Raw genomic sequence first — 27,843 nt, 5'->3', positions numbered from 1 at the left:
AATGGATCAACTACCAAATTAAAATGGAGATCCAGCAATATATATGGAAACAAATGACAACAAAAACACAAAGCCCCAACTTCTGTGGGATGCAGCGAAAGCAGTCTTAAGAGGAAAGTATAGCAATACAGGCATATTTAAAGAAGGCAGAACAAGCCCAAATGAATAGTCTAAAGTCACAATTAGCGAAACTGGAAAAAGAAGAACAAATGAGGCCTAAAATCAGCAGAAGGAGGGACATAATAAAGATCAGAGAAGAAGTAAATAAAATTGAGAATAAAACAATAGAAAAAAATCAGTGAAACAAAGAGCTGGTTCTTTGAGAAAATAAACAAAATAGATAAGCCTCTAGCCAGACTTATTAAGAGAAAAAGAGAATCAACACACATCAACAGAATCAGAAATGAGAAAGGAAAAATCATGACGGACCCCATAGACATACAAAGAATTATTAGAGAATACTTTGAAAACTTACATGCTAACAAGCTGAAAAACCTAAAAGAAATGGACAACTTCCTAGAAAAATACAACCTTCCAAGACTGACCAAGGAAGAAACACAAAATCTAAACAAAGCAATTACCAGCAAAGAAATTGATGCAGTAATCAAAAAACTACCCAGGAACAAAACCCCCGGGCCAGATGGATTTACCTCGGAATTTTATCAGACATACAGAGAAGACATAATACCCATTCTCCTCAAAGTTTTCCAAAAAATAGAAGAGGAGGGAATACTCCCAAACTCATTCTATGAAGCCAACATTACCCTAATACCAAAACCAGGCAAAGACCCCATCAAAAAAGAAAATTACAGACCAATATTCCTGATGAACATAGATGCAAAAATACTCAAAAATATTAGCAAACCGAATTCAAAAATACATCAGAAGGATCATACACCATAACCAAGTGGGATTCATCCCAGGGATGCAAGGATGGTACAACATTCGAAAATACATCAACATCATCCACCACATAAATGAGAAGAAAGACAAAAACCACATGATCATCTCCACAGATGCTGAGAAAGCATCTGACAAAATTCAACATCCACTCATGATAGAAACTCTCAGCAAAATGGGTATACAGGGCAAGTACCTCAACATAATAAAGGCCATATATGATAAGCCCACAGCCAACATCATACTGAACAGCAAGAAGCTGAAAGCTTTTCCTCTGAGATCGGGAACACGACAGGGATGCCCACTCTCACCACTGCTATTCGACATAGTACTGGAGGTTGTAGCCATGGCAATTAGAAAAAACAAAGAAATACAACCAATCCAAATTGGTAAAGAAGTTAAACTGTCACTATTTGCAGATGACATGATACTGTACATAAAAAACCCTAAAGACTCCACTCCAAAACTACTAGAACTGATATTGGAATACAGCAAAGTTGCAGGATACAAAATTAACACACAGAAATCTGTGGCTTTCCTATACACTAACAATAAACTAACAGAAAGAGAAATCAGGAAGACAATTTCGTTCACAATAGCATCAAAAAGAATAAAATACCTAGGAATAAACCTAACCAAGGAAGTGAAAGACCTATACCCTGAAAACTATAAGACACTCTTAAGAGAAATTAAAGAGAACACTAGCAAATGGAAACTCATCCCATGCTCTTGGCTAGGAAGAATTAATATCGTCAAAATGGCCATCCTGCCCAAAGCAATATACAGATTTGATGCAATCCCTATCAAATTACCAACAACATTCTTCAACGAACTAGAACAAATAGTTCAAAAATTCATATGGAAACACCAAAGACCTCGAACAGCCAAAGCAATCCTGAGAAGGAAGAATAAAGGGGGGGGGGATCTTGCTCCCCAACTTCAAGCTCTACTACAAAGCCACAGTAATCAAGACAATTTGGTATTGGCACAGGAACAGAGCCACAGACCAGTGGAACAGAATAGAGACTCCAGACATTAACCCAAACATATATGGTCAATTAACATATGATATAGGAGCCACAGACATACAATGAGGAAATGACAGTCTCTTCAACAGACGGTGCTGGCAAAACTGGACAGCTACATGTAAGAGAATGAAACTGGATCACTGTCTAACCCCATACACAAAAGTAAATTCGAAATGGATCAAAGACCTGAATATAAGTCATGAAACCATAAAACTCCTAGAAAAAAACATAGGCAAAAATCTCTTGGACATAAACATGAACAACTTCTTCATGAACATATCTCCCCGGGCAAGGGAAACAAAAGCAAAAATAAACAAATGGGACTATATCAACCTGAAAAGCTTCTGTACAGCAAAGGACATCATCAATAGAACAAAAAGGTACCCTACAGTATGGGAGAATAGATTCATAAAAGACTGATCCGATAAAGGGTTGATATCCAAAATATAGAGCTCATGCACCTCAACAAACAAAAAGCAAATAATCCAATTAAAAAATGGGCAGAGGAGATGAACAGACAGTTCTCCAAAGAAGAAATTCAGATGGTCAACAGACACATGAAAAGATGCTCCACATAGCTAGTCATCAGAGAAATGCAAATTAAAACCACAATGAGATATCACCTCATACCAGTAAGGATCACCACCATCCAAAAGACAAACAACAACACATGTTGGCAAGGTTGTGGAGAAAGGGGAACCCTCCTACACTGCTGGTGGGAATGTAAATTAGGTCAACCATTGTGGAAAGCAGTATGGAGGTTCCTCAAAAAGCTAAAAATAGACATATCATTTGACCCAGGAATTCCACTTCGAGGAATTTACCCTAAGAATGCAGTAGCCCAGTTTGAAAAAGACAGATGCACCCCTATGTTTATCGTAGCACTATTTACAATAGCCAAGAAATGGAAGCAACCTAAATGTCCATCAGTAGATGAATGGATAAAGAAGATGTGGTACATATACACAATGGAATATTATTCAGCCATAAGAAGAAAACAAATCCTACCATTTGCAACAACATGGATGGAGCTAGAGGGTATTATGCTCAGTGAAATAAGCCAGGCGGAGAAAGACAAGTATCAAATGATTTCACTCATATGTGGAGTATAAGAATAAAGAAAAACTGAAGGAACAAAACAGCAGCAGAATCACAGAACCCAAGAATGGACTAACAGTTACCAAAGGGAAAGGGACTAGGGAGGATGGGTGGGAAGGGAGGGATGAGGGCAGGGAAAAAGAAAGGGGGTATTACGATTAGCATGTATAATTAGCATGTAGGGGAGGGCATGGGGAGGGCTGTGCAACACAGTGAAGACAAGCAGTTATTCTACAGCATCTTACTATGCTGATGGACAGTGACTGTAATGGGGCGTGGGGGGGGACGTGGTAAAGGGGGGATCCTAGTAAACATAATGTTCTTCATGTAATTGTAGATTAAGGAAACAACAACAACAACAAAAAAACTGCAGGGGCCTTATCTTTGTGGTACAACATCTTACGTATGACTTTGATACCTTCTGTACCTGGCTATAAGCATTGACTTACATAGACTTATTTAAATGAACAGTAATGAATTGCAGCAATAATTTGTTTTAACAACTCACATTTAACAAATATTTTTGAGATAGCTTAAAACATTCTGGGTAACAACTGACATATAGCTGATGATCTGCTCTTCAACTAATTATGTGATCTTGGGCAAGTAATTTAAAGCCTGTGAGCCTTAACTTAACCACTAGCATAAGTACAGGAGTAATAAACTAGATCAGTATTTCCCAGATTTCCATCATTCATATGCCACCTTCAAGATACCACATCTGATTAGCACACATAATGTAGGGCGGTGCACAGGAAAGGCAGTATAGCACAGAGAAGACAAGTAGCAACTCTATAGCATCTTACTACACTGACGGACAGTGACTGTAATGGGGGATGTGGTGCGGACTTGATAATGGGATGGGGGGAATCTAGTAACCACAATGTTGCTCATGTGATTGTATATTAATGATACCATAAAAAAGTTTTTTTCCAAAAAAGATATATCTGAGAATCATGTGAAACATCTAATTAACTCAATTAAATAATATTTTAAAATAATTTTAGCTTTATCCTAAGCAACAGTCATCATGACAAAGTAAGTTTGGTGATACCCATGGTCTTTCCAACAGACATTATTATATATAACCTTCAAAATAAAAAAACCTTAATCCATGTACCACCTATAACCATCTCACGATACCAAACTGCACTACGCGTATCACAGGGCTTTGATTGCACCTCACACACAATGATAGCTGATGTACAGCCATCTCATGATTGATGCTTCCACTATCTACTCAGTTGTGTTCCTGACTTTTATGCCACACATGGTGTATTATTATTATCATTAAACAGAGCACTCAGCTAATACCTCTCACAAATCTGTTCCAATTATACACAACAATGGCAAATTCATTTCATTTTAGTTCCTATAAACCTTGTTGGGAGGCATATGTCAACAAAGAAATCAGTAATTTCCCCAAGGGAGGCGAATTTCTACCTGAATTCTCAATTGCTTTATGCCGCTTATTTGGAAGGGCCACAGATATATCCTCATAATCAGGGTCAGTTTCTTTGATTGTTCGCTTGATTCCAGACATGATGACATTTATTCTTCACTGTGAAGCAACAATAAATTAATTAATAATACTGCTTGATACTAGTACTTATCAATATATGTGTAACACATATAAAGGGAACACACAAATATTATAAAATACCAACACTTGTAAGTCTGTAAGTATGTACATATCCTTTTAAAACCAAAATAATAATTAGCTTCAAAAGTTTACAAAAAGAAAATCATCACCATCATCTTTTATAAAGCATGAATTTCCCTTTCAAGAGAAAAATCTTTAACAAGGCAGCACATTGTTCAGACTTTTCATACGGAGCCAGGCTTTCATAAGGACCCTCGTAAAGAAAGGAAAAAAATTAGACTGATGAAAGCATGGTAAGCCCACACAGTATCTTGGAATTCACAATTCATCTAACATATTATAAAATATAAGCAATATAGTTTAGGTCTCAGTGAGTAATTTATTACACAAATCCTCTCTCTACTATTTACACAGTGCCTACGATACAATAGGTACTCAATAAATTAATGTTAATGATAATTTATTATTACTCCTAATAAACACAAACTGTACAGACTAATGTTAAACAAGTTTACAATATGGTAAACAAGTCTTTGACCAAAACAATCCCACAAATCTAGATCTGCACTGTTCCTATATATTGGATGCTACCCATATGTGGCTATTTAAAGTAAAATTAAATTTAAAATTCAGTCCCTTTCATTCACATTTCAGAACTAGCCACATTTCAAGTGCTCAATACCTACCAGTGGTTAGTTGCTATTATATTGGGCAATGCAGATACAGAACGTATTTATCATTACAAACAGTTCTATTAGACACTGCTCCTCTTCCAAACAGTGTTTGATTGAATACTCACTAATATTTCATGAGACAGTTTAGGAAATGCTGTCCACACCAGCACTGTTCAAATGAAAAAAATGTGAACCACAAATGGAATTTAAATTTTCTAGCAGCCACATTAAAAAAAGGAAAATGAAATGGGTGAAATTAATTTTAATATTTCAGTTAACCAATGTACCCAAAATAGTATTTTTCCAATAATGTAATCAAAATAAATTTGCAATAAGGCATTTTACATTCTTATCTGTGCACTAAGTCTCTAAAATCCAATGTATATTTTACACTTAGAGTATATCTCAATTTGGACTAGCCATTATTCCAAAGGATCAATAACCACCTGTGGCTAGTGATCCCCTTACTGGGCAGTGAGGGTCTACTGACACACAGATGAGAAAAAAGGTCCAGGGCAGTTGTTCGAGTTGGCTATTAGGACGTTATCTGTGACACAGAAAAGACAAACAGAGCCCCCTGATTTCCAAACTTCTGCTCTGCCACTGATGGAGACATTTACCTAATTAAGGCAAAAATATACAATGTGTATTTATTGAGGTAGTAAAATGTTTTAAAATAAATGAAAATAAAATGCTAACTCAAAAATATTTACTTTTATTCACTTAAAGTTAAAACAGAAATGAAGTTTTAAAAGTCTCTTGGCTCTCAGTCCATTTCTTTCACCTATCCCGGAGATAGACTCACTTCAGTGGGGAGAGAGACTCATCATGTACTAACATATATGTAAATCCTAGACCTAAGAACGCTTTTCCTATAACTGTTACCTTGTGTAGTATCCTTAAATTTAATTGTTCTAAAATCCTCCAGCATTTATAAACATCCTGAATCAAGCCATTTAACGTTTGTTCACCATCACTACCTACCTGCTCTAATTCAGAATATAAATGAGTATTTTTGCAGAGGCCCTGAATCCAAATATTATTTTGTTTTTAAAGCTTATTAACAGGGATTGGAAGATGTCGGCGTGAGTAGAGCAGCGGAAATCTCCTCCCAAAACCACATATATCTATGAAAATATAACAAAGACAACTCTTCCTAGAATAAAGACCAGAGGACACAGGACAATATCCAGACCACATCTGCACCTGAGAGAACCCAGCGCCTCGTGAAGGGGGTAAGATACAAGCCCCGGCCCGGCGGGAGCCGAGCGCCCATTCCCGCAAATCCCGGCGGGAGGGAGACAGAGCCCAGGACTGCCGAAACCCCAGCCCCAGCCATCCAGGTCAGAGTGCAGACACAGTGTGTGCGCAGAGGCCCCTGGATACTAGGGAATCAGGGCAGCAAGAACAGTGAGCGGGCACCGGAGGCCGGGCGCCGGAGGACATAAGAAAAGCGAGTGACCAATTTTTTTTCTTTTTATTTCTGTTTTGTTTTGGCGAGCGCTTTTTGGAAGTCTTAAAGGGATAGGGACCCCAATACTAGGGAAACAGGGCAGCAAGAACAGTGAGCGGGCACCGGAGGCCTGGCACCGGACGACACCAGAAAAGCGAGTCACCATTTTTTTTTTTCTGTTTTGTTTTGGCGAGCGCTTTTTGGAAGTCTTAAAGGGATAGGGACCCCAATACTAGGGAAACAGGGCAGCAAGACCGGTGAGCAGATGCCTGAGGCTGGCGCCAGAGAATAAAGAAAAACGAGCGGCCACCCTTTTTTTTTTTTTTTTAATTAAAAAATTTTTTTTTCTTTTTTTCTTTGCGGTTGTTGTTTTGTTTTGGCGGGTGCTTTTTGGAAATCTTAAAGGGACAGGGAGGGACACTTAATCCAGAGAGGGAATCCGGGGATCTATGGGCACCCTAACCCCTGAGCTGCAGGGAGCAGGGAGGCCCCTTACGGAGATAAATAGCCTCCCAGCCGCTCCCCCACCAATGCAACTCCACCACTTTGGAGCAGCTGCCCAAGCCAGGCCACGCCCACAGCAACAGCGGAGATTAACTCCATAGCAACCGGGCAGGAAGCAGAAACCCTGTCTGCGCGCAGCTGCCCAGCACAAGCCACTAAAGGTCGCTGTTCTCCCAGGAGAGGAGGGCCACAAATCAACAAGAAGGGAAGTTCTTCCAGCCGTCACTCATCCCAGCTCTGCAAACTATTCCTATCACCATGAAAAGGCAAAGCTACAGGCAGACAAAGATCACAGAGACAACACCAGAGAAGGAGACAGACCTAACCAGTCTTCCTGAAAAAGAATTCAAAATAAGAATCATAAACATGCTGACAGAGATGCAGAGAAATACGCAAGAGAAATGGAATGAAGTCCGGAGGGAGATCACAGATGCCAGAAAGGAGATTACAGAAATGAAACAAACTCTGGAAGGGTTTATAAGCAGAATGGATAGGATGCAAGACGCCATTGACGGAATTGAAACCAGAGAACAGGAACGCTTAGAAGCTGACATAGAGAGAGATAAAAGGATCTACAGGAATGAAACAATATTAAGAGAACTGTGTGACCAATCCAAAAGGAACAATATCCGTATTATAGGGGTTCCAGAAGAAGAAGACAGAGGAAAAGAGATGGAAAGTATCTTAGAAGAAATAATTGCTGAAAACTTCCCCAAACTGGGGGAGGAAATAATCGAACAGACCACGGAAATACACAGAACCCCCAACAGAAAGGATCCAAGGAGGACAACACCAAGACACATAATAATTAAAATGGCAAAGATCAAGGACACGGAAAGAGTTTTAAAGGTAGCTAGAGAGAAAAAGGTCACCTATAAAGGAAAACCCATCAGGCTAACATCAGACTTCTCGACAGAAACCCTACAGGCCAGAAGAGAATGGCATGATATATTTAATACAATGAAACAGAAGGGCCTTGAACCAAGGATACTGTATCCAGCACGACTATCATTCAAATATGACGGTGGGATTAAACAATTCCCAGACAAACAAAAGCTGAGGGAATTTGCTTCCCACAAACCACCTCTACAGAACATCTTACAGGGACTGCTCTAGAGGGGAGCACTCCTAGAAAGAGCACAGCACAAAACACCCAACATATGAAGAATGGAGGAGGAGGAATAAGAAGGGAGAGAAGAAAAGAATCTCCAGACAGTGTATATAACAGCTCAATAAGCGAGCTAAGTTAGGTAGTAAGATACTAAAGAGGCTAACCTTGAACCTTGGGTAATCACAAATTTAAAGCCTGCAATGGCAATAAGTACATATCTTTCAATAGTCACCCTAAATGTTAATGGGCTGAATGCACCAATCAAAAGACATAGAGTAATAGAAAGGATAAAAAAGCAAGACCCATCTATGTGCTGCTTACAAGACACTCACCTCAAACCCAAAGACATGTACAGACTAAAAGTCAAGGGATGGAAAAACATATTTCAAGCAAACAACAGCGAGAAGAAAGCAGGGGTTGCAGTACTAATATCAGACAAAACAGACTTCAAAACAAAGAAAGTAACAAGAGATAAAGAAGGACACTACATAATGATAAAGGGCTCAGTCCAACAAGAGGATATAACCATTCTAAATATATATGCACCCAACACAGGAGCACCAGCATATGTGAAACAAATACTAACAGAACTAAAGGGGGAAATAGACTGCAATGCATTCATTCTAGGAGACTTCAACACACCACTCACCCCAAAGGATAGATCCACCGGGCAGAAAATAAATAAGGACACGGAAGCACTGAACAACACAGTAGAGCAGATGGACCTAATAGACATCTATAGAACTCTACATCCAAAAGCAACCGGATATACATTCTTCTCAAGTGCACATGGAACATTCTCCAGAATAGACCACATACTAGGCCACAAAAAGAGCCTCAGTATATTCCAAAAGATTGAAATCCTACCAACCAACTTTTCAGACCACAAAGGCATAAAACTAGAAATAAACTGTACAAAGAAAGCAAAGAGGCTCACAAACACATGGAGGCTTAACAACACGCTCCTAAATAATCAATGGATCAATGACCAAATCAAAATGGAGATTCAGCAATATATGGAAACAAATGAAATGACAACAACAACACTAAGCCCCAACTTCTGTGGGACACAGCAAAAGCAGTCTTAAGAGGAAAGTATATAGCAATCCAAGCAAATTTAAAAAAGGAAGAACAATCCCAAATGAATGGTCTAATGTCACAATTATCGAAATTGGAAAAAGAAGAACAAATGAGGCCTAAGGTCAGCAGAAGGAGGGACATAATAAAGATCAGAGAAGAAATAAATAAAATTGAGAAGAATAAAACAATAGCAAAAATCAATGAAACCAAGAGCTGGTTATTCAACAAAATAAACAAAATAGATAAGCCTCTAGCCAGAGTTAACAAGAAGAAAAGAGAGTCAACACAAATCAACAGTATCAGAAATGAGAAAGGAAAAATCACAACAGACCCCACAGAAATACAAAGAATTATTAGAGACTACTATGAAAACCTATATGCTAACAAGCTGGGAAACCTAGGAGAAATGGACAACTTCCTAGAAAAATACAACCTTCCAAGACTGACCCAGAAAGAAACAGAAAATCTAAACAGACCAATTAGCAGCAACAAAATTGAAGTGGTAATCAAAAAACTACCAAAGAACAAAACCCCCGGGCCAGATGGATTTACCTCGGAATTTTATCAGACATACAGGGAAGACATAATACCCATTCTCCTTAAAGTTTTCCAAAAAATAGAGGAGGAGGGGATACTCCCAAACTCATTCTATGAAGCTAACATCACCCTAATACCAAAACCAGGCAAAGACACCACCAAAAAAGAAAACTACAGACCAATATCCCTGATGAACGTAGACGCAAAAATACTCAACAAAATTTTAGCAAACCGAATTCAAAAATACATCAAAACCATCGTACACCATGACCAAGTGGGATTCATCCCAGGGATGCAAGGATGGTACAACATTCGAAAGTCCATCAACATCATCCACCACATCAACAAAAACAAAGACAAAAACCACATGATCATCTCCATAGATGCTGAGAAAGCATTCGACAAAGTTCAACATCCGTTCATGATAAAAACTCTCAGCAAAATGGGAATAGAGGGCAAGTACCTCAACATAATAAAGGCCATCTATGATAAACCCACAGCCAACATTATATTGAACAGCGAGAAGCTGAAAGCATTTCCTCTGAGATCGGGAACTAGACAGGGATGCCCACTCTCCCCACTGTTATTTAACATAGTACTGGAGGTCCTAGCCACGGCAATCAGACAAAACAAAAAAATACAAGGAATCCAGACTGGTAAAGAAGAAGTTAAACCGTCACTATTTGCAGATGACATGATACTGTACATAAAAAACCCTAAAGACTCCACCCCAAAACTACTAGAACTGATACCGGAATACAGCAAAGTTGCAGGATACAAAATCAATACACAGAAATCTGTGGCTTTCCTATACACTAACAATGAACCAACAGAAAGAGAAATCAGGAAAACAACTCCATTCACAATTGCATCAAAAAAAAAAAATACCTAGGAATAAACCTAACCAAAGAAGTGAAAGACTTATACCTCTGAAAACTACAAGTCACTCTTAAGAGAAATTAAAGGGGACACTAACAGATGGAAACTCATCCCATGCTCGTGGCTAGGAAGAATTAATATCGTCAAAATGGCCATCCTGCCCAAAGCAATATACAGATTTGATGCAATCCCTATGAAACTACCAGCAACATTCTTCAATGAACTGGAACAAATAGTTCAAAAATTCATATGGAAACACCAAAGACCCCGAATAGCCAAAGCAATCCTGAGAAAGAAGAATAAAGTAGGGGGGATCTCACTCCCCAACTTCAAACTCTACTATAAAGCCATAGTAATCAAGACAATTTGGTACTGGCACAAGAGCAGAGCCACAGACCAATGGAACAGACTAGAGAATCCAGACATTAACCCAGACATATATGGTCAATTAATATTTGATAAAGGAGCCATGGACATACAATGGCGAAATGACAGTCTCTTCAACAGATGGTGCTGGCATAACTGGACAGCTACATGTAGGAGAATGAAACTGAACCATTGTCTAACCCCATATACAAAAGTAAACTCAAAATGGATCAAAGACCTGAATGTAAGTCATGAAACCATTAAACTCTTGGAAGAAAACATAGGCAAAAACCTCTTAGACATAAACATGAGTGACCTCTTCTTGAACATATCTCCCCGGTCAAGGAAAACAACAGCAAAAATGAGTAAGTGGGACTATATTAAGCTGAAAAGCTTCTGTACAGCAAAAGACACCATCAATAGAACAAAAAGGATCCCTACAGTATTGGAGAATATATTTGAAAATGACACATCCGATAAAGGCTTGACGTCCAGAATATATAAAGAGCTCACACGCCTCAACAAACAAAAAACAAATAACCCAATTAAAAAATGGGCAGAGGAACTGAACAGACAGTTCTCCAAAAAAGAAATACAGATGGCCAACAGACACATGAAAAGATGCTCCACATCACTAATTATCAGAGAAATGCAAATTAAAACTACAATGAGGTATCACCTCACACCAGTAAGGATGGCTGCCATCCAAAAGACAAACAACAACAAATGTTGGCGAGGCTGTGGAGAAAGGGGAACCCTCCTACACTGCTGGTGGGAATGTAAGTTAGTTCAACCATTGTGGAAAGCAGTATGGAGGTACATCAAAATGCTCAAAACAGACTTACCATTTGACCCAGGAATTGCACTCCTAGGAATTTACCCTAAGAATGCAGCAATCAAGTATGAGAAAGATCAGTGCACCCCTATGTTTATCGCAGCACTATTTACAATAGCCAAGAATTGGAAGCAACCTAAATGTCCATCGATAGACGAATGGATAAAGAAGATGTGGTACATATACACAATGGAATACTACTCAGCCATAAGAAAAGGGCAAATCCAACCATTTGCAGCAACATGGATGGAGCTGGAGGGCATTATGCTCAGTGAAACAAGCCAAGCGGAGAAAGAGAAATACCAAATGATTTCACTCATCTGTGGAATATAAGTACAAAGGAAAAACTGAAGGAACAAAACAGCAGCAGAATCACAGAACTCAAGAATGGACTAACAGGTACCAAAGGGAAAGGGACTGGGGAGGATGGGTGGGTAGGGAGGGATAAGTGGGGGGAGAAGAAGGGGGGTATTAAGATTAGCATGCATGGGGGGTGGGAGAAAGGGAGGGCTGTACAACACAGAGAAGGCAAGTAGTGATTCTACAACATTTGCTATGCTGATGGACAGTGACTGTAAAGGGGTTTATAGGGGGGACCTGGTATAGGGGAGAGCCTAGTAAACATAATATTCATCATGTAAGTGTAGATTAATGATACCAAAAAAAAAAAAAAAAAGGCAGTTCCTGTGTGGAGACCTCCAATGCGTCCTACACAAGGGTATAAAGGGCATATAAAAGTGTAGGCAAAGGGTCTGTTTACGTTTATACAGAGGATCAAAGCCTAATTGGGCTACCCCGGAAATGAACTAAGATACGATATGAAAAAGAACTTCCAGGGGCGGAGCCAACATGGCGGCGTGAGTAGGACAGTGGGAATCTCCTCCCAAAAACATATATACTTTTGAAAATACAACAAACACAACTAGCCCTAAAAGAGAGACCAGAAGACGCAGGACAGTGGCCAGACTGCAGCTACACCAGCGAGAACCCAGCGACTGGTGAAAGGGGTAAGATACAAGCCCCGGCCCGGCGGGACCCGAGCGCCCCTCCCCCCAGCTCCCGGCGGGAGAACAATAGGCAGAGCGGGAGGGAGACGGAGCCCAGGACTGCCGAACACCCAGCCCCAGCCATCCGGGCCAGAGCGCAGACACAGTACATGCCCAGGGGACCCTGGATACTGGGGGAACAGGGAGTAAGACCTCTGAGCGGGTGCTGAAGCTGATGCCCCTGTGACAAAGAAAAGCGGGGGCTTTTTGAAAGTCTTAAAGGGACAGGGACTTAACAGCTTGACGGAAACAACCCAGGTCACAGTACAGCAGCTGGAAATTACAGGGAAAACCGGGTGCACTAACCCCCTGGGCAACAGCTCTGAGACCCCTCACGGAGGCAAACAGTCAAGCAGCCCCCCCATCCATCACCCCACCGGGCGCTGCGAAAGCAGAGAAGCAGCCTGAGACAAATTCCGCCCACAGAAAGGGAAATTTCTCCCTCCCGGCCAGGCAAGACACAAAGACCCACTCTACACGCAATTACCCAACACAAGCCACTAGGGGTCGCAGTTGCCCCAGTAAAGAAAGGCCAGTAGTAAGTGAAAATTTTGGCCCTCCCAGCTGACAGTCAATAGCACCTGTCAACATGAAAAGGCAAAAAAATATGATCCAGACAAGACTAACCCAGACAGCTTCAGCATCTGCTACATCTTCCCCTGAGAAGGAATCTGGGGAGATAGATTTAGCCAGTCTTTCTGAAAAAGAATTCAAAACAAAAGTCATAACCATGCTGATGGACTTGCAGAGAAATATGCAAGAACTAAGGAAGGAGAATTCAGAAATAAAACAAGCTCTGGAAGGACTTCACAACAGAATGGACGAGATGCAAGAGACCATTAATGGACTAGAAAACAGAGAACAGGAACGCAGAGAAGCTGATGCAGAGAGAGATAAAAGGATCTCCAGGAATGAAAGAATTTTAAGAGAGCTGAGTGATCAATCTAAAAGGAATAATATAAGAATCATAGGCATTCCAGAAGAAGTAGAGAGAGAAAAGGGGATAGAAAATGTCTTTGAAGAAATAATTGCTGAAAATTTCCCCAAACTAGGGGAAGAAATGGCCTCTCAGACCACAGAGGTACACAGAACTCCCATGACAAGGGATCCAAGGAGGGCAACACCAAGACACATAATAATTAAAATGGCAAAGATCAAAGACAAGGACAAAGTATTACAAGCAGCCAGAGAGAAAAAAAAGGTTACCTACAAAGGAAAACCCATCAGGCTATCATCAGACTTCTCAACAGAAACCCTACAGGCCAGAAGAGAATGGCATGATATACTTAATGCAATGAAACAGAAGGGCCTCGAACCAAGACTACTGTATCCAGCACGAATATCATTTAAATATGAAGGAGGGATTAAACAATTCCCAGACAAGCAAAAGTTGAGGGAATTTGCCTCCCACAAACCACCTCTACAGGGCATCCTACAGGGACTGCTCTAGATGGGAGCACTCCTAAAAAGAGCACACAACAAAACACCCAACATATGAAGAAGGGAGGAGGAGGAATAAGAAGGGAGAGAAATAAAGAATCATCAGATTGTGTTTATAATAGCTCAACAAGCGAGTTAAGTTAGACAGTAAGACAGTAAAGAAGCTAACCCTAAACCTTTGGTAACCACAAACTTAAAGCCTGCAATGGCAATAAATTCATACCTTTCAATAATCACCCTAAATGTAAATGGACTGAATGCACCAATCAAAAGACACAGAGTAATAGAATGGATAAAAAAGCAAGATCCATCCATATGCTGCTTACAAGAGACTCACCTCAAACCCAAAGACATGCACAGACTTAAAGTCAAGGGATGGAAAAAGATATTTCAAGCAAACAACAGAGAGAAGAAAGCAGGTGTTGCAATTCTGGTATCAGACAAAACAGACTTCAAAATAAAGAAAGTAACAAAAGACAAAGAAGGACATTACATAATGATAAAGGGCTCAGTCCATCAAGAGGATATAACCATTATAAATATATATGCACCCAATACAGGAGCACCAACATACCTGAAACAAATATTAACAGAACTAAAGGAGGAAATAGAATGCAATGCATTCATTCTAGGAGACTTCAACACACCACTCACTCCAAAGGACAGATCCACCAGACAGAAAATAAGTAAGGACACAGAGGCACTGAACAACACACTAGAACAGATGGACCTAATAGACATCTACAGAACTCTACATCCAAAAGCAACAGGATACACGTTCTTCTCAAGTGCACATGGAACATTCTCCAGAATAGACCACATACTAGGACACAAAAAGAGCCTCAGTAAATTCCAAAAGATTGAAATCCTACCAACCAACTTTTCAGACCACAAAGGCACTAAACTAGAAATAAACTGTTCAAAGAAAGCAAAAAGGCTCACAAACACATGGAGGCTAAACAACACGCTCCTAAATAATCAATGGATCAATGACCAAATCAAAATTGAGATCCAGCAATATATGGAAACAAATGACAACAACAACACTAAGCCCCAACTTCTGTGGGACGCAGCAAAAGCAGTCTTAAGAGGAAAGTATATAGCACTCCAAGCACATTTAAAAAAGGAAGAGCAATCCCAAATGAACGGTCTAATGTCACAACTATCAAAATTGGAAAAAGAAGAACAGATGAGGCCTAAGGTCAGCAGAAGGAGGGACATAATAAAGATCAGAGAAGAAATAAATAAAATTGAGAAGAATAAAACAATAGCAAAAATCAATGAAACCAAGAGCTGGTTCTTCGAGAAAATAAACAAAATAGATAAGCCTCTAGCCAGACTTATTAAGAGGAAAAGAGAGTCAACACAAATCAACAGTATCAGAAATGAGAAAGGAAAAATCACAACAGATCCCGCAGAAATACAAAGAATTATTAGAGAATACTATGAAAACCTATATGCTAACAAGCTGGGAAACCTAGGAGAAATGGACAACTTCCTAGAAAAATACAACCTTCCAAGACTGACCCAAAAAGAAACAGAAAATCTAAACAGACCAATTACCAGCAACGAAATTGAAGCGGTAATCAAAAAACTACCAAAGAACAAAACCCCCGGGCCAGATGGATTTACCTCGGAATTTTATCAGACATACAGGGAAGACATAATACCCATTCTCCTTAAAGTTTTCCAAGAAATAGAAGAGGAGGGGATACTCCCAAACTCATTCTATGAAGCTAACATCACCCTAATACCAAAACCAGGCAAAGACACCACCAAAAAAGAAAACTACAGACCAATATCCCTGATGAACGTAGACGCAAAAATACTCAACAAAATTTTAGCAAACCGAATTCAAAAATACATCAAAACCATCGTACACCATGACCAAGTGGGATTCATCCCAGGGATGCAAGGATGGCACAACATTCGAAAGTCCATCAATATCATCCACCACATCAACAAAGACAAAAACCACATGATCATCTCCATAGATGCTGAAAAAGCATTTGACAAAGTTCAACATCCATTCATGATAAAAACTCTCAGCAAAATGGGAATAGAGGGCAAGTACCTCAACATAATAAAGGCCATCTATGAAAAACCCACAGCCAACATTATATTGAATAGCGAGAAGCTGAAAGCATTTCCGCTGAGATCGGGAACTAAACAGGGATGCCCACTCTCCCCACTGTTATTTAACATTGTACTAGAGGTCCTAGCCACGGCAATCAGACAAAACAAAAAAATACAAGGAATCCAGATTGGCAAAGAAGAAGTCAAACTGTCACTATTTGCAGATGACATGATACTGTACATAAAAAACCCTAAAGACTCCACCCCAGAACTACTAGAACTGATATCGGAATACAGCAAAGTTGCAGGATACAAAATCAACACACAGAAATCTGTGGCTTTCCTATATACCAACAATGAACCAACAGAAAGAGAAATCAGGAAAACAACCCCATTCACAATTGCATCAAAAAAATAAAATACCTAGGAATAAACCTAACCAAAGAAGTGAAAGACTTATACCTCTGAAAACTACAAGTCACTCTTAAGAGAAATTAAAGGGGACACTAACAGATGGAAACGCATCCCATGCTCATGGCTAGGAAGAATTAATATCGTCAAAATGGCCATCCTGCCCAAAGCAATATACAGATTTGATGCAATCCCTATGAAACTACCAGCAACATTCTTCAATGAACTGGAACAAATAATTCAAAAATTCATATGGAACCACCAAAGACCCCGAATAGCCAAAGCAATCCTGATAAAGAAGAATAAAGTAGGGGGGATCTCACTCCCCAACTTCAAGCTCTATTATAAAGCCACAGTAATCAAGACAATTTGGTACTGGCACAAGAACAGAGCCACAGACCAATGGAACAGACTAGACAATCCAGACATTAACTCAGACATATATGGTCAATTAATATTTGATAAAGGAGCCATGGACATACAATGGCGAAATGACAGTCTCTTCAACAGGTGGTGCTGGCAAAACTGGACAGCTACATGTAGGAGAATGAAACTGGACCATCGTCTAACCCCATATACAAAAGTAAACTCAAAATGGATCAAAGACCTGAATGTAAGTCATGAAACCATTAAACTCTTGGAAGAAAACATAGGCACAAACCTCTTAGACATAAACATGAGTGACCTCTTCTTGAACATATCTCCCCAGGCAAGGAAAACAACAGCAAAAATGAACAAGTGGGACTATATTAAGCTGAAAAGCTTCTGTACAGCAAAAGACACCATCAATAGAACAAAAAGGAACCCTACAGTATGGGAGAATATCTTTGAAAATGACACATCCGATAAAGGCTTGACGTCCAGAATATATAAAGAGCTCACACGCCTCAACAAACAAAAAACAAATAACCCAATTAAAAAATGGGCAAAGGAACTGAACAGACGGTTCTCCAAAAACGAAATACAGATGGCCAACAGACACATGAAAAGATGCTCCACATCGCTAATTATCAGAGAAATGCAAATTAAAACTACAATGAGGTATCACCTCACACCAGTAAGGATGGCTGCCATCCAAAAGACAAACAACAACAAATGTTGGCGAGGCTGTGGAGAAAGCGGAACCCTCCTACACTGCTGGTGGGAATGTAAACTTGTTCAACCATTGTGGAAAGCAGTATGGAGGTACATCAAAATGCTCAAAACAGACTTACCATTTGACCCAGGAATTGCACTCCTAGGAATTTACCCTAAGAATGCAGCAATCAAGTATGAGAAAGATCAGTGCACCCCTATGTTTATCGCAGCACTATTTACAATAGCCAAGAATTGGAAGCAACCTAAATGTCCATCGATAGATGAATGGATAAAGAAGATGTGGTACATATACACAATGGAATACTACTCAGCCATAAGAAAAGGGCAAATCCAACCATTTGCAGCAACATGGATGGAGCTGGAGGGTATTTTGCTCAGTGAAACAAGCCAAGCAGAGAAAGAGAAATACCAAATGATTTCACTCATCTGTGGAATATAAGAACAAAGGAAAAACCGAAGGAACAAAACAGCAGCAGAATCACAGAACTCAAGAATGGACTAACAGGTACCAAAGGGAAAGGGACTGGGGAGGATGGGTGGGTAGGGAGGGATAAGGGGGGGAGAAGTAGGGGGGTATTAAGATTAGCATCCATAGCGGGGTGGGAGAAAGGGGAGGGCTGTACAACACAGAGAAGACAAGTAGTGATTCTACAACAGGTTGCTACGCTGATGGACAGTGACTGTAAAGGAGTATATAGGGGGGACCTGGTATAGGGGAGAGCCTAGTAAACAAAGTATTCGTCATGTAAGTGTAGATTAATGATTAAAAAAAAAAAAATGCAGTTCCTATGTGGTGACCTCTAATGAATTCTACACAATGATATAAAGGACATATAAAAGTGTAGGCAAAAGGTCTGTTTGTGTTTATACAGAAGATCAAAGCCTAATTTGGCTACCCCGAAAATGAACTAAGATACGATATGAAAGAGAACTTCCAACATCAGCACTCTCTGGAAGACTCATGCCAGAAGATGATCATCAAAAAACCCCAACAAAGATCCACGCACTGCTACAGCTGTAGATGCACTCATCCCACCAGCTCCTGGACTTGCCATGGGAATGAAGGAGATATCTAAGCTGGCCTGTGCATACAGTAAAACAACAAATTTGACTGGATCTATACTGTTGGAACTCAACCAAGAATTAGGAGAAGTGCAAATTGTAGCGCTCCAAAATCTTACAACTACAGAGTATTTACTGTTAAAAGAACATATGGGATGTGAACAGTGCCCAGGAATGGGTTGTTTTAATTTGTCTGATTTTTCTCAAACTATTCAAATTCAGTTAGATAATAACCATCATATCATTGATAAGTTTTCACAAATGCCTAGGGTGCCTAACTGGTTTTCTTGGTTTCACTGGAGATGGCTGGTAATTACAGGTATGCTTTGGTTATGTAACTATACTCCTATTATGTTAATGTGTGTGCGCAATTTAAGTAGTAGCTTAAAATCTATACATGCTGAAGTTACTCTACAAGAAGATATGTCAAAGAAATAATCAATCTTCCCATGTTTTCTCCCGCCTGCTACTTCTATAGCTTTTCTTCTTCCTTCCTAATTACAACGAATTCTTAAATAGAATTCGTGCCTCATATCAAATTTACCGAGTATCATAACTCCTCCAAGTGGTAAAGATACCTCAAGACAAATGCTGGGCATAGAAGCCACAGGGCATAAATATGCAAAGAAATAAAAAGCTAACCATTTCAAACAATAAGGCTTCTCTCTCACTTACCAACTTAACATTTCCCTGTATGGCCCCGGAAGATGACTGGTTAGCCAGAGACGGGTAAGATTCCTCAAGGGAGGAACAACCTAAGACAGGCACAGTCGCAGGGGGGTCATCAGGTGAGAAACTGGGGATCAACAGAGGTGAGGCTTAGAACCTCACCCCCCAGTTTTGAGAGAAATTTTCTGCATCCGTGGATGTTTTGTTCCCCTTGTCTAGCTTGGATTAATACTTAGTCTACAGGCACACACCTGATCATCTACTTTTGCTTTCTTACAGCACTAAACTATGGTTTCTACCTTTATCTTGCATCTACCTACCACTTCACCATTTTATTAAAAAAAAAAAATAATAATAATAATAATAATAATAAGGGAGAAATGTGGGATTCACATATAAGTCAAGTATAAAATCAAATGAATATTCATATTTGACCTGATTGTTTATAGTTCATAATGCATGATCAAAACCGAAAGTTTCTGTGATGACTGCCCTTGTACTGTTCACCATGTAAGAACTTATTCACTATGTAAGAATTTGTTCACCATGTTAGAACTTGTTTGTTATGCTTCAGAAGATCAGAGACTGATGAGAATTAGGCTTGGGGTGGATTAATGTTTGTGCATTGAGTCCCCTATACAGAATTTTATTGTTGTTAACAACCATTTGATCAATAAATATGAGAGATGCCCTCTCAAAAAAAAAAAGAAGAAGAATTGGGGGCATGATGCATATCTTTAATATCTTGATTGTGGTGAGGGTTTCACAGGTGTATAAATATGTCAAAATTTATCAAATTGTACACTTTACACAAGCACAAGTGGTTTGTGGTTGCCAAGTGTACCTCAATGAAGATGTGTAAAAACACACACACACAACTATTAAATACAGTCTACCAAAAATGTATACAGAATATGTAATGGGAACCCTCTTACATTGTTGGTGGAAATGTAAAATGGTGCAGCTACTATGAAAACAGTTTTGCAGTTCCTCAAAAAGTTAAACACAGAATTACTATAATCCAGCAATTGCATTCCTAAGTATATAGCCAACAGAACTGAAAATGTATCTCCAAGCAAAAACTTGTATGTGAATGTTCATAACAGCATTATTCCTAATAAGTAAAAAGCAGAAACAATCAAAATGTCTACCAACTGATGACTGGATAAACACAATGTATATTTATACAATGCAATATTATTAAGCAATAAAAAGGAATGAAGTACTGACATGCTACAACACAGATGTACTTTGAAAATATCATACTAAGTGAAGGAAACCAGCTATCAAAAGCCACAATTATACAGTTCTATTTTTTTTTTTTTTAAATAATTATTTTTTATTGAAGGGTAGTTGACACACAGTATTACATTACATGAGTTTCAAGTGTACAACACAGTGGTAGATATACAGTTCTATTTTTGATATGGAATATCCAGAAATAAGCAAATCCTTATACACAGAAAGTACCTGCCAGGGGATGATGGGAAGGGGAAACTTGGATTGACTGCTAATAGGTACAGGGTTTCTTTCTTGAGTGATGGAAATGTTACAGATTTAGATAGTAATAATGGTTGCACAATCTTGTGAATATACCAAAGCCACTGAGTTACACACTTTAAAATGGTGAATTTTGACAGTGACTGCAATGGGGTGGGAGGGGGGAGCTTGATAATAAGGGTGAATGTTGAAACCACAATGTTGTTCATGTGAAACCTTCATAAGATTGTGTATCGGTGATACCTTAATTAAAAATAAAAGAATGTGTCAATGAGAAAGAGTTTAATAAAAAGTGCAACACGGTGGCAAAGCACTGAGGGAAATCTATTGTATATGACAGAAATATTTCTACTTTGGAGATAGATCGTCAGGCTAACAGACTTGATACAATTAAACATCTGAATCAAATGATTCTTATTTTGATTCCATGTTCACCCACCAACCTTCAGATAAGCTGTCTTCCTCGAAGCAAAAAATACATAGGCCAAATTTTAAAAAATGCATGGTGATTTTTTTTTTTATTAATTGGCCTAGTTGACTACATAACTCAGTGCTTTGTGCATTTAGTTATCATGAATCAATAACCTTAAGTCCCATCAACTCCAGGCCACTGATAAGGTAAAACTTCTGAAATGGCAAGGCTATGGACAGACCTGAAGCCAAGGTAATTCTGACAGGTAGTAAGTAGTCCATGAGGCTGCTGGGCAGCATTAGCCTGCCTTCACCTGCAGAAATCCCAACCTCATCATGCCTTCTTATAAACCTTTATCCTAGTCTTAGTGTAGGAAGTCCTAATACCCCAGTTTCTAATTCTACCAAATTTAGAGTCAGTTTACTTAACTAATGTCTGTTATATGAATCAGAGCTAGACTTGATTGTTGCTATTTGTTTAATGATAAAATAAAGCAATGACTGAAATTGAAAAAAAAATGGTGAATTTGACATGTGAATTATACCTCAATTTTAAAAGTATACACACTCTCAAAGTGATTTTTAAAAAACAAAATAGATAACAGTCACCAATGTATCCACAACTCTGTGAATAAAAACATTACAAATAAAGTTGAAGCCCCACCCTCAGCTTTCTCCTCCCCCGCAGCCTTCATTCCCATCACCTAACAGGCTGTGTCACCCACCCTGCCCGCACACACCCTTATAGCTCACTCCTCAGATAAACAGAATAAACCTTCGCTAGGAGAACCAGTTCTTCTACTTCTTGCCTGCAGTCATCAACGTTCACATGCCTGAACACCTCACAGTTACCCTCCAATGGTTCATATTTCACCTCTACCTTCTCTCCACTTACTGAAATGCTATTCACCTTACAAGAATCAAATTAAGTTATGACTCATTCATGAAGTGCACTTCAGCTTTCAAAAACTTTCTTTTCCTAACTCCACAGAACAGATGTTATAGAAACAGTCTGCTTCATAAGTCTTGTTTTCTAAGAGGGAAAAGTGCACCAACCCTCACCCTCCATTTGGTAGCCATGTAGAAAACAGGGGGCAAGATGAAAGGGGGGCAAGACTTAAGGGAGCCAATTCAAGGAGGTGGCAAGGGAGATTAAAATAAAAATCTACGGTTGAATGAGAAGACAGGATGAGCAAGTATTTCTGAAAATCTATCCTAAAAAATTACTCTGAAGACAAGGTGATATACATAAGTGGTCTGCACATACAGATCTACAATTTAAATATCAGTTTGCCTCTTCCTGTAGATTTTACAATAAAAAACTGGAAACAGTCCATAGTAAATTACAGTGTATCCACTGAATAAATATAAAAGCATTTTTTTTTAATGGGGGGATATGAACTTGTATGTAGAAAAACTAAAGGTTCCACAAAAAAAAAAAAAACTGTTAGAATAAATGAATTCAGCAAAGTAGCAGGATACTATGTCCACACACAAAAATCAGTTGCATTTCTATACACAAACAATGAACAATCTGAAAAGGATATTATAAAAACAATTCTACTTATGAAATAGCATCAAAAAGAACAAAGCACTTAGGAATTAACCAAGGAGGTAAAGATTTGTACAATGAAATCTACAAAACGTTGCTAAAAGAAATTAAAGACATAAGTAAATGGAGACAAATCCCATATTCATGGATTGGAAAACAATATTGTTAAAAAAGTCAATACTACCCAAAGTCACCTACAGATTCAATACAATTCCTATCAAAATCCCAATGACTTTTTTTTTGCAGAAATAAAAAAAACATCCTAAAACTCATGTGGAATCTCAAGGGATCCTGAATAACCAAAACAATCTTGAGAAAGATCAAAACTGCAAGACTCATACTTCCTGATTTCAAAACTTATTAAAATTTATAGAAATCAAAAAGGTATGGTACTGGCAAAGGTGTGGTACTATATAGACCAATGGAATAGAACAGGGCACCCAGAAATAAGTCCTTGCATATAGATATGGTCAAATGATTTTTGGCAAGGGTGCTAAGACCATTCAGTAGGAAAAGGGCAGCATTTTTAACAAATGGTGTTGGGAAAACTGAGTGTCTATATGCAAAAGAATAAAGTCAGACCCTTACCAAACACCATATACAAAAATTAACTCAAAATGGATCAAAGACCTCTATGTAAGTCTCAAAACAATAAAACTCTTAGAAGAAAAAATTAGACAAAAGCTTCATGACATTGGATTGGGCAATGATTTCTTGGATGACAAAGGCACAGACAGAAAGAAAAAGAAGAAAAAGACAAATGAAACTTGACAAAATTTTTTTAAATTTGTGCATCAAACAACACTATCTATCCATAGCGCAAAATGGCAACCCACAGACTGAGAGAAAATATTTGCAAGTCATATATCTAGCAAGGGATTAACATCCAGTATATGGAGAGAACTCCTAAAACTCAACAACAAAAGACATTCAAAAATAAGCAAAGGATTTGAATAGACACCTCTCCAAAGGAGATATGCAAATAGCCAATAAGCTAATGAATAGATGACATCACTAATATTAGGGGAGTCCAAATCAAAATTACAATGACATAGCACCTCACACCCACTAGGATGAATACTATTAAAAAGTAAGCAAAAACAGAAAACAACAAGTGTTGGCCAGGATGTGAAGAAATTGGAACCCTTGTGCAGTGTTGGTAGGAATGTAAAACGGTGCAGCTGCTATTTAACAGTGTGGTGATTCCTCAAAAAATTAAAGATAGAGTTACCATATGATCCAGCAATTCCACTTTTAGGTATATACCAGTTATCTCTACATTCACGTTCTTAATCAGCATTAGTCACAATAGCCAAAAGATGGAAACAACCCAAGTATTCATTGACAGATGAATGGATAAACAAAATGTCATACATACATACACTGATTATTTGGCCTTAAAAAGGATGGAAATCCTGACATATGTACAACATGGATGAACCTTGAGGACATTATGGTAAATAAGCCAGTCACAAAAAGACAAACACTGTTATGATTCTACTTATGCAAGGTACTTAAGAGTAATCAAAATCATAGAGAAAGAAGGATGTTCCCGATGGCACGGGGGAATGCGGAGTTACTGTTGAATGAGTATGTAGTTTCAGTTTTACAAAATGAAAAGATTTATGGAGATGGATGGTGGTGATGGTTGCACAACATTATGAATATATTTCATACCACTTAAAACGGTTAAGATGATAACAACCAAAACCAATAACCTCCACACTGCGAAATCCAACAGGGCACTTCATTAAACATCTCATAACGACTGACAGATCAACTCTCCATCTTCCATAAATGTATCTGTCTTGGCTTCCATGACGCCAGCCTCCTCCTTTTTTCCCACCTCACTGCCTTCTTCTGCCCTGTGCTCCTTTCTTCCTCCACTAGACTTCAAAATATTGGAATGCCTGAGACTCCATGTTCACTTCTTCAGCAACACTCTTTCCCTAAGCGATCTCATATAGCCCATCTGCTAAGTACTCTCTCCCCAGAGTTCCAAACAGGTACATCCAACTGCCTCCTGACATACCGATTTCATAACTAATACGCATCTCAAATTCAATACACCAGAAACAGAACTCATCATTTCTCCCACCTCAAATTTCTTTTCCATTTTCCTTCTCAGCGAATGCCACCATCTACTCTAGTTGCTCAAAATAAGTATCAAAAAGCAAAGAATTATCCTTTTTCCTTACCAAATCCACTTGCAAGTCTTGGTCATTCTACCTCCAAAATATTTAAAAATTTTTCTACTCTTGTCCATCTCTTCTGCCGTGGACCTAGTCCAAAGTACTGCACACAGTTTTCTGATTTCTCAGCTTCCACTCTTGTCCTCTTCCTCCATAAAACAGTCGGATTTTGCTACCTGCCTTCTTAAAACCTTCAAAGGATTTCCATAAAAACTAAATTCCTAATCAGGGTATCACCAGCTCCTATCTTTGAAAATATACACAACCCAAAATACACACTCAGTGATAATATCCCTAGGTAGTAAAACAGTAAAAACTAGGTACTTTTCTTCGTCTTGGTTACCTGTATTTAAAAATTTTTCTATGATGAATACTTGCTACTTGTTTATTAAGAAAGAGGATATGATATTGCTGAATGCTACATATTTCACCTTAATTCTACACGTTAAAGAGAAAAGGAAATGGAAAATTGTAGGTAAACTGCTATAAGCGTAGACGAAAATATTAGCAGACATGTATCAAAACTCTAAGAATGATGTGTCAGGGTTGTAGAATTATTGGTGGTATCTTCCTCTAGTTTGTTTTCTAACGTTATTACCTTCATTATAGGAAAAAAAAGGTTTACGATACAAACCTCATTGTCTTTCGCAAGCTGGCCATAACCCACCAAACCAGCCTTTCTTCCAACTATTCACTTTCCCAAGCTTTCTACTCTGACCCCACACTGTCTCACACCTCCGGTGCTTTAACTCGGGTATAACCCTGGAATACCTCCACTCTTTTCATACCCTGCTCATCCTCCACCGGGAGGGGGACGGTAGGGATGGCGACAGGTTGGAGAGAGAAGTCCAGCATTCTTGTCGGCAAAATCACAACTTGCTGGTGCCAGAGCCAAATCTCTCGCCTCCAATCCCTTCACAGGCCACCAAGCTTAACATCTTAAAAGCTCCGGCCACAGAGGCTCAAGGGACCACCGTCCCCTCAGAAAGCGATGTGTCCCTTAGAAAAGGGCCCCCTTGTAAACCTCAATTCCAGGTTCCCGCTTCGAAGACTCCTCGGCAAACACACTCACCCCGGATGCAGCCTCCTCCTCCGATCCCCAGCTCGGCAGTCACCCGCTCCCCACCTCCCTCCGGGGGACTGGGGGGCCGCGCGGCCGCGCGGTGGGGGAGGGGCGCGCACGTGCCCGCGCCACCCCCGCCCAGACAATGCTCCAGAGAGCGGGTCGCGCGCCGGTCGGTCTCCCTCCGCTCCCGCCAACACTCTCACCCTTTCCCGGATCTCCGGCTGAAGCACAGGCCCCGCCGGGAACCGCGAGAGGGCACAGGGGAGGCAAGGGCGTGGGCGAAGCCCCGTGGAGCCGCCCCGCCGAGCCGCCCCGCCACGAGGCCCCAGCGACCCCGGAGCCCGCGGAAGCACACGGTTCGGCGAGCCCGCCCCTCCCGTTCAGCCCCGCACGTCAGCAGCAGGGGCGGGGCGGGGCGGGGCGCGCGCGCGGAGGCGGTGGCGGCAGCAGCAGCGGTGGCGCGCACGGCCAGGGGGCAGGGCTCGCCGGGGTGTGGGCGGGGCCGGGGCCGGGACGCCGGCTGGGTGCTAGGGCCTACGCCGGGGCAGGCACTGGCCCAGGCTCCGCGCAGCTAGCTGCAGAGGATGAGCGTCGGTTCCGGCAAAGCACCATCGCTTATCATTCTCCTTAGAAGAAGGGGGCGAGTTCCAGCGCCGCGTTTGATAAAATATGAAGCTTCCACAGCAATAACAACATTAGCTATGATTTTTGTGTGCGGGACATCTTGTACCAAGCTTTGTGCTGGGTGTTAGGGATACAAATAACGATAGTTATTACTAATCTATTTTACAGGTGCAGAAACTGAGGCTCGGAAAGGTTGGGACTTAACTAGGTCACTTAACTAGTGAGCGACAATTCATCAAGTCCAGCTTTCCTCCTAAATACCTTTTCTTTCTCCCTGTACCACCCTTCCCCAGACCCCATCATCTTTCTGTCCAAGACTGCTGCAGGGTTCCAGATGGTCTCCAGGGATCTGTTTTGTACCCCTTCAGTCTGTTCTCATTATGTAAAGATTTATCACTGGAGCTGGTGGTAGTTTTAAGTAGCTTTATAATTTTTTATGCTTTACAGATATGTCATCCTTTTTTAGATGTTTAAATGTCTAATAAAAATGTTTTAAACGATTGACTCCTTTACTTCCAATAGCAAGCCCAGTGCATTGCAGACATAAATTCTCAAAAAGTGCTTGTTGTATGAATGAATAGTAGGGCCAGGAATTGACTCCAAAGTTCTCCATGATAGAGGGATTTAT

At 39.8% G+C, this 27,843-nt stretch overlaps 1 protein-coding gene across 13 annotated transcripts in view; it reads right to left on the bottom strand.

The window, feature by feature from the left end:
- Positions 1–26,954, bottom strand: part of YEATS2 (YEATS domain containing 2) — a 122,568-nt gene extending 95,614 nt beyond the window's left edge. For 11 of the 13 annotated variants that reach the window (XR_008997073.1, XR_008997072.1, XR_008997076.1 and 8 more), the window contains exons 1-2: positions 26,795–26,954; positions 4,470–4,587 (exon numbers count right to left, since the gene is read on the bottom strand). Coding sequence is in view for 10 of the 13 variants with exons in the window: in XM_057500454.1 (XP_057356437.1) it covers positions 4,470–4,569 (100 nt within the window). In the remaining 3 variants the exon portion in view is untranslated. Of the gene's footprint in view, positions 1–4,469; positions 4,588–6,287; positions 6,312–26,597; positions 26,735–26,794 lie in introns of those variants that run through there. The other 2 variants (XM_057500436.1, XM_057500440.1) reach the window with 2 other exon arrangements.
- Between the last annotated feature and the right edge of the window lie 889 nt (positions 26,955–27,843).

Source organism: Manis pentadactyla, chromosome 1 (genome assembly GCF_030020395.1).
Source record: "Manis pentadactyla isolate mManPen7 chromosome 1, mManPen7.hap1, whole genome shotgun sequence".
In the NCBI taxonomy this organism is placed as follows: Eukaryota; Metazoa; Chordata; class Mammalia; order Pholidota; family Manidae; genus Manis; species Manis pentadactyla.
This window is presented reverse-complemented; position numbering and strand designations above follow the sequence as displayed.